Below are 8797 nucleotides of genomic sequence, written 5' to 3' on the forward strand. Positions count from 1 at the left end.
ATTTTGACCCATGCAATGTATTTTGGCTATTGCTACAAATATACCTGTGCTACTTAAGACTGGTTTTGTGCTCCAGGGTCACAAATATAAAAATGATAGCCATTAAATATGTTTGTAACAATCCATGTCTCTTTGTAAAACGTTTATTTGACAATCATGGGGTATAATTTCTTGACCGGATCATGCTGAATGTGCGATTTTCCATCCCTGAGTTTATCAAGTTTAATTATGTGTTATGTTCATCAGATGGCATGAAAAATCTTCTGATGTAGCTCTCATCTTCTCAGGATTTCCTTTTCGTCGTCCATGTGTTATTATGACTGTGCTATTCAACCTCTGCAGATGATTTGCTCAGAAATGGCTTGAAATAATTCCGTTGTGTATTTTGCACACCTTTGTCTGAATTAAACTAACTATCTATAGTTTGAGAGAGACTTTTGTGTAACAAATTATTACTTGTTTATTATGTTCATAATGTGCATGCAGATTTACCTACAATTCTTCACCATTGATAATTCTAATAAAGTAATCTTCCAGAATTCTCAATATATCTACTATATAGTGGCTGTAAATACATAATGGACTTTATAACGGTATTTTTAGATAATCATGTAAGCCTTTACAACTGGAAATAATTTCTATGCTGGAGTGAGTTTCATATATGAAAAATCACGTGGTGACGAACGTCACGGTGTTGCCATAGTGACAGAAGCGTCCGCCGGAAGTGAGGAGGAAGGGAGCGCGATGGCGGACGACGCGATGAAAACGGTGAGAAATGGTGTTTATTTTCATTAAAACACAAAAACTCGTGATATTTAATACCTTTGATATGAACAGAGATCTTCTTTATGGTAGTCGGTAACCGCTGTTCTTCGTTATTGTGTTATTTAGTTGCTCGTCAGATTAAATATATCTGCAAAGAGAAAACAATCGGACAGATAGGCGTTTTAAATAACAAAGGTATATTTTATTAATATTTCGTTTAATCTTGAACAGCAAAGCCTGTCAAAGAAAGATTGAAAATGAGCTTTACATAAAGAAAATCAAGTTTATATTAGGACCATTAAGATCTCTTGCATTCTGGCATATTTTTTCATGACAATTAAGCACATTACTTCTCACATATATTGTCATCACTGTAATAAAAGTAAATTTATGTAATGTAAATTATTTATAAATCATGGTGGCATTTGTTAAATGTGTTCATTCTGATTAAAAAAAATATATATATTAGTTTATAATTAGTTTCTTATGATAATTTCTTCAGATAATTCGTTTTTTATGATTATTGCAAAATATTAAATATTAAAATGCATAATATTAGTCAGCAGTAAGCATTTATTTTATCAAATGCACAACAGTAAGGTGATTTCTGCTCCTAAATAAATAATAAATACAATAAACAGAAAGAGAATTCATGTAAAAGGATGAATTAAAGAGAAAAACGTATATGAATATGTAAATATAAATACAAAAATGGGCTAATGCTCATTGCAGCACACGGAATTTGATTAATATATTAAATTTTTTCTTTGTGTAGGATGTGCAGCTGCCTGTGGCCACAGACCTCAAGAAACCTCGTCCAAAGAAAGGTCAGAATCTCCGGAGTCTATATATATATTAATAATTTAAAGAATTAAAAAATTCAGTTTTGATTTATTAAGTACTGCAAAACCAAACAAGCATTTTCATGGTTCACATCGGTGTATCCGTTCATCCTGTGGGTGGCGCTGTTTGCCTTTATTTTTCCCTTCTGCCCCATTTTTCAGTGAAGAGGATTATGGCTCAGAGGGAAAAGTCTGTCCAGGAATAGAACGGATTGAGATCAGATTTTGCCAGGGGGCTTGTAAGCAAGAGGAGAAAGATGCAGACGCTTCATGTTGCAGCGGACAGGCTCCTTTTGTTCTGGGGCCCGCTGGATTTGGGACGAGGAGTCTTGTGTGGCCCCCCACTGCGAGAAGAGTCCGCTGCGGCTCACAGCAAGCCCGTCTGCCCTATATATCCAAAATAGAAACTGTTTTCTGCAAATTTTCAATGCCGCCTTTGATATTTGCATTTTCATGATTAGACCAGTTAATGTCCTACACAAGATGAAACATCTCTTTAATCTCTGGCCTAAAAAGTTTCTGAACAGTTGAGTCAAACTTTAAAATGTTTGAATGTCCTTGCGTTACATACGAAATATCAAAGCAAGTGTCTTTTATTGTAAAGAATGTTGCACAATCAAACTTTACAAGCAAAACATTTGACAGATTGTCAGGTTTGATACAAAACCAGCTGATTCAAACACATTTATGAACATTATAACATCCTGCAGCATTTGCAATGACATTCAGACATGTTTTAAGTGTCTAAGCTCTTTTGTGCACCACTATACATTGTTGCATACGTATATACATTCATCTCTGTATGTTTTTCTTCTGTCTGCAGCTCCTGAGCTTCCGATTCTGGAGAGGAGAAACTGGCTTATACATCTGCATTATATCCGCAAAGATTATGAGACCTGCAAGGTAAAGTCAGAAAATCTACAGAGAGAGTTTAATTGCTGTAGAATACTCTTAATAATGTTAAATGATTTGTGTATCTTCTGTTTTCAGGCCGTTATTAAAGAACAGCTGCATGAAACCCAAGGCATGTGTGAATATGCTGTGTATGTGCAAGGTCAGTGTAAACTACACAGTAAACCGAGTCTTAAAAGTGTAAATGTATTAAATTACTCTAAAGTGGTCAGACTGAGTCTCAGATGTGCAAAATGGCATAATCGAGTGCTGCATCTACATCGTTTTTGAATGTCAATATGCATGAATTACCCAAAATTACAATTGCAAAAATGGCCAAGATACTAAAAATATTATAATGTTTATGATAATTGGAACATGCAGCTTAATGAAGTCATGTGACATTGTAGTATACAAGTGTTTAAAGTCACTGTTTTACATCAGGGTTATTAAAGTTAACTGCAACTAAAAACATTAAAAAAAAAACATTTTAATTGCTTGAAATAGAATTATCGATATATATATATATATATATATATATAAACTTAATTTTCAGCGAGTTGCCAAGGCAACATTTCTCATTTTCATTTAGTTTAAACTGAAGTACTAAAAAAACTAAAACTAAAGAAACTGAAAGTAATAAATAAAAATTAATAAAAAATTATAGACTTAGTAAAAAACAAAAAAATATTTAAAAATGAATAAAAAGCCAAATAAAATGATACAAATGAAAAAGAAAAAACGAAAACTTTAATATTAAAGTGAAAACAAAATTATAAAAATAAAATAATAACAAAAACTGTCGTTGCCCATAGCCGCAGACATGAACTCCCGAGTTCGAGTCCCGACTCTTGGACCTTTCCCGATCACACCCCCCCCTCTCTCTCTCCCACTTTGCTTCCTGTCAACTTACTGTCCTATCTAAATAAAGGCATTAAGCACCAAAAATAAATCTTAAAAAGAACTGCAATAGTATATCAATGATACTCAACACTGTTTCACATACTAGATTTAAACAGTAGTATGCGGTACACAGTATACTGTGCAGTGAGCAGTACACTAGTGCTCTTTTCCCAGTGTCCCAGTTTATCCTGGTGAATACCTGCTCTGTATTTGTGTGTGCAGCTCTGATCATGCGGTTAGAGGGGAAGATCCAGCAGTCTCTGGAGTTGTTCCAGAGTTGTGCCATCCTCAACCCCAAAAGCTCAGACAACCTCAAGCAAGTGGCACGATCCCTGTAAGCAGCAGCCCAAACACACACCACCACTGTTTAAAATCTCAAAAACACCTCTCTCTGTATTTATGTGGTGTGTCTATTTAACCTGGTCTGGATCTGTGTAAACTGAATAGAAAATTAAGATACGTGTTATTTTATGAACTGTTTACTCTGTGTTTAGTTTCCTGCTAGGGAAGCACAAAGCCGCTATCGAGGTTTATAATGAAGCAGCACGTCTCAATCAGAAAGACTGGGTAAGTACACTTCCTCTGTCCTGAGTGCTGTCTGATGAGTGTGTAATTAAAGGGTTAGTTCACCCAAAAATGAATAAACTCTAATTATTTGCACACTCTTATGTTGTTCCAAACCCATATGTGCAAATATCTTCACACAGCTCTTTTACATACAATGACAGTATATATATATATATATATATATATATTACATATTTATTTAAATGTTTAAGTTAGGATCAGTGTCTATAGTAATTTATTTAAAAGGTTAAGTCAGTTAAAAATATGTTATATTTGTATATTAAATATATTTATATATAATACAAAATATATGAATATATAAATACATGTAAATATTTTCAAAATATATACTGTATGTGTGTGTATTTATATATACGGAATAAATATACACAGTACACACACATATAATACATAAACAAAAACCTTTATTTTGGATGCGATTAATCGTGATGTCAGCACTAGTTTTTTTTAACATTTATTTAAATGGTTAAGTTAGGATCAGGGTTTTTATTTTTTATTTATTTATTGGTTAAGTCAGTGTTTAATTTATTTATTTATTTAAATAGTAGGGGTTAGGGCTTATAGTTTATATTTTGTATATTTTGTTTATTTATTTAAATTTGTTAAGTTAGCAGTTAGGGTTGAATTTTTTTTTTGTCTGTTTTATGTACTTATTTAGTTATTTATTATTAGTTATTCTATTCTATTATTATTTACTATATTTATTTTATTTATTTAATATTATATGAGTTGTGTTTAGGAATGTGTCTTTTTTATTGTATTGATTTATTGGTTTATTTATTTAGTATTTAATTATTATAATTTATTTATAGTTAAATTCAGAGTTTATATCGGCTTATATTTTATATTTGTGTGTATTTCGTTTTTATTTATTTAAATTGTTAGGTTAGGAGTTAGGGTTTATTTTTTATATATTTTTTTGTGTATTTTATTTAGTTGTTTTGATTTACTATTATTATTATATTTATTTAAATTTTAGTTTGGAGTCCTCTTAACAGCCGGTTTCCATTCACTTTTATTATACGGAAAAGAGTATATTCTTTAGATTGCAGGTTTTTAATTCCACAGGCCTGGTGTGATATGGATTTGTGTGTGTGTGTGTGTGTGTGTGTGTGTGTGTGTGCACTTTACCTGTAATCACCTGTACTTTAGTTTGACAATAAACAAATGAGATGCCTGTGAAATATTACATAAAAGTGTGATTATTTTTACCTGCAGGAAATCAGCCATAATCTGGGCGTTTGCTACATCTACACCAAAGACTTCAAGAGTGTAAGTGCAGCTAGTGGTCAGTCAGGATTTAATCAGTATTTGCCATATTACTGCAGTACATTTTTAACGTTCTTCCTTGTCTTTTATTGGCTGTATGAAAGATTCGGGCGTTTGCTACATCTACACCAAAGACTTCAGGAGTGTAAGTGCAGCCAGTCATGTTTATTTTTTTTTCGATATTTGCCATGTTACTGCAGTATATACATTTTTTTAACACACATCCTTTTCTTTTATTGGCTGTATGAAAGCTTCCAGATTTGGCAGAGGATAGTCTTCATTTATTTGAGAGAATCTTATTTCATATGTCCTCATCTGATGTTGTGCTAAACATGTTCTCTCTCTGTCTTCAGGCCGAAGAACAGTTAAACTTGGCATTGCAGCTGAATAAACACGATCTGACCTACATGATGCTGGGAAAAATCCACTTACTGCAGGGCGACACAGAGACAGCCATTGACGTCTACAAGAGCGCTGTGGAGTACGTCTCAATACACAACCTCACTTTTAAACACACGTTTTATACTGTTTGCCAAACTATCGTAGTTCTTGGACTATCCAGCATATGCTGGTTAGGTATGTTTTGAAGCATGACTGCTGGTTTGAGCTGGTTTAAGCTGGTCATAAGCACATGACCAGGTTAGAACCAGTTGAAACCAGCTCAAACCAGCAGCCATGCTTCAAAACATACCTAACCAGCATATGCTCTTTTTTCATCAGGGTACTTTACATTCACCAAGAGCGTCCAGAGACAGTAACGTTTGGTGAACCTGCATTTGTTTTCACTCAAAAGTGTGTTTTATGTTTAATACGCACACTTTATGCTTTCTTGCTACCAAGCATCTTCATAAAATCGCTTTATTGTGAGTCATGTGAGCGTTCGGATCTGAAGCTGCTGGGACCTCCAGACATGTTTTATCGTATGTTTTGTCACCAGTCACATTTTGACTTGAAGAGTCAAACACACTTTCTCTTGAAGTGTCTGAAGTGTTGTGTTTGTGCGGTGACTTACCCAGAATGCATTTCAACAGAGGGAGCGCCTCTTTTTATTTTCGGTCATGTTTCGCACAATGTGAGTAAAGATGTACGAGACAGTTTTGTTGCCAGAGAGCAACTTCAGATGCCTGGAGACGCTCTCAGCGTGTCGCTCTGCCACAGCGCAGATAAGACACCCAAGGCAGCAAAGCATGCTGGGATCAGTGAGGTGCTCATAGCTGTAATTAATCACATTTACTGTCTCACTGTGACCTCTCTCTTTTCTTTTTCTCTCTTTCTACCTTGTCTTTTTTTTCTTTTCTCTTTGTCTTTTAAATGCTCTCAGAAAAACCCCTGAGGACTTGCTGAAGTAGTCTGTTTTTCTCCTTAAAGGGACAGTTCACCCAAAAACTGTCATTATTTACTCACCCTCATGTTGTTTCAAACCCATATGACTTTCTTTCTTCAGTGCGAAACAAAAGTAGGCTGAATCTTCTCGCTGCTCTTTTGCATACAACGAATAGTGCTGTCAACAGCTCAGCTGTCAAGCTCCAAAAAAGATGCAAAAGCACAAATAAATCTATCATAACAGTAGTCGAGATAACTTGTGCAGTCAAATCATAGCTTTTGTGTGCGTAATGGACCAAAATTTAAATAGGTAATTGCTGGGTAGTTGATGACAAATGATTTGAACTATTTATTTCTTTGTTTATTTTTATTAATTAATTTCATTTAAATTAACCTTTAATTAAGTCCACTCTGCTAAGTTAATTTATATATAGATTATATTTATTTATAAATTAACTCATAAATAAACGTATTTTATTCAAAAGTGATTTATGAATAGAATTTATTTGTAAATTGACTATAAATTCAGTACAATAAATGCAATGTATATTTGGCAATGTATAATTATTATAATAATTACAATAACAATCATTTCTTATTATTAAGTATTGTATCTTTACAATTATTAGTAGTTATTTTTAACTAATAATAATAGTACACATTTATTATTAATTTGAATATATATTATGAATAATATTTAAAAAAAATCTACATTATGTGCAAATAGATTACAGTTTGATTATTTTGATCAATATATAATAATAATTATAATTATTATCATTCAGATATATTGTCAAAAATCTGTAGATTATCTATAAATAGTTTACAGTTTCAACAAGTTTGACAATATATATTTGAAAGATATTAATAATAATAATTATTATTATTTTCATTATGATAATATTGTCAGAATGCAAAAGCTCTTAATAAAGCTCTTCATTGTCTAAAAGCAAAATATTATTTCTTATTTCTTTCATTTAATTGGTCCTTATGTTTTATAATACTTTATTTTCTGGAGCTTTTTTTTTTTTTAGTTTTTTTGGGGTCAGCTACTTCTGTAAAAACACCTTTTTTTAAGTTCAACAAATGAAAGTGCAAAAGGAATCACTAATCTGCTTTTCGCAGCGTGAATCCAACGATTTGATGACTCTTGATTACTGTCGTTGACTTTCCTCTCTTCCCGGAGAGCAGAAATGGAGATGACTCTGAAAAACTCTCCTCCCCTTGTCCACACACACACCCTGTCTGTGAGTCTGGCTCAGATATCAGAGAACCGCGGGGAGCTTTAAGCCGGCGTGTGTGTGTGTGTTTGAGATCTCCTCATTATCGCAGCCCTCCCACCGAGCTGATGAATTAGTAACGTGCAGCAGTGGGACGCGCCGTAATGAGAGGAGCTTTCAGAGCTCCCACTTTTCCACCCGCTTCACCTCGCGATAGCGGGAAGATGTGCCTCACAGCCAGCATGAATTAATAACAGCTTGCTGCTGGCATGAGCTGCTCAAACACGCATGTGATGGAGGAGCTTTCGCTGCTTTCATCATTCTCATGTCTCCTGCCACAGTCTGAATCTGAATCAATATGCTTTATAATCGTACATTTAACTACCCCTAAAATCAGCTTATAGTAAGCAAAGATCTGAAAAATCTAAAGCCTCTAAAATCTGATTGGTCGATTGAAGTGTGATACTTTGAATGGAAATTGAAAGGAATAGTTCATCCAACAATCAACATTCTGTCATCCTTTAAAGTACTAATGTTTCAAATCTGATGTTTGGGAATCGTTGTGTTACAGTAATGACAGCTGGAGCCAAATGTGCTTAATTGTCAGGAGAATAATGTCAGAGTGTAAAAACTCGTAATGGCCTTAAAAACATCCTTAACATATAATTTGTCCTTTTGATTTTGGGTTGAAATATCCACTGTTATCTCTATCTGTGTCCGTCTCAGGTTTTCTCCAGAGAACACAGAGCTGTTGACTACACTGGGACTGCTGTACATGCAGGTGAGTGACGTGTTCATCACAATCACAGCAGCAATATCCATCTATACTGTCATACGTACAGTTTTAGAATGCAAAATGCAGATGAGGATTTGTGGGGCTGCTTATTAGATATTTTCACTAGTACTCCTTACGATCAAATTCAGATTCGAACTAACCCCTAACCGTAAATAAAAAAAAAAAATAATAATAATGTTCTATTGCTGTACACATATATA

The 8797-nt window shown here is 33.7% G+C and overlaps 1 protein-coding gene across 1 annotated transcript in view; it reads left to right on the plus strand.

Moving 5' to 3' along the window:
• Positions 1-696: 696 nt before the first annotated feature.
• Positions 697-8797, plus strand: part of LOC107669039 (Bardet-Biedl syndrome 4 protein-like) — a 10619-nt gene continuing 2518 nt past the window's right edge. Inside the window, exons 1-9 of the mRNA XM_016461139.1 lie at positions 697-768; positions 1541-1592; positions 2431-2510; positions 2598-2661; positions 3624-3735; positions 3896-3968; positions 5208-5261; positions 5612-5739; positions 8528-8593. Coding sequence (XP_016316625.1) covers positions 745-768; positions 1541-1592; positions 2431-2510; positions 2598-2661; positions 3624-3735; positions 3896-3968; positions 5208-5261; positions 5612-5739; positions 8528-8593 — 653 coding nt within the window. The 5' untranslated portion in view covers positions 697-744. The remainder of the gene's footprint in view (positions 769-1540; positions 1593-2430; positions 2511-2597; positions 2662-3623; positions 3736-3895; positions 3969-5207; positions 5262-5611; positions 5740-8527; positions 8594-8797) is intronic.

The sequence above is a fragment of the Sinocyclocheilus anshuiensis genome, unplaced genomic scaffold (assembly GCF_001515605.1).
Source record: "Sinocyclocheilus anshuiensis isolate Anshui unplaced genomic scaffold, SAMN03320099.WGS_v1.1 scaffold324, whole genome shotgun sequence".
NCBI lineage: Eukaryota > Metazoa > Chordata > Actinopteri > Cypriniformes > Cyprinidae > Sinocyclocheilus > Sinocyclocheilus anshuiensis.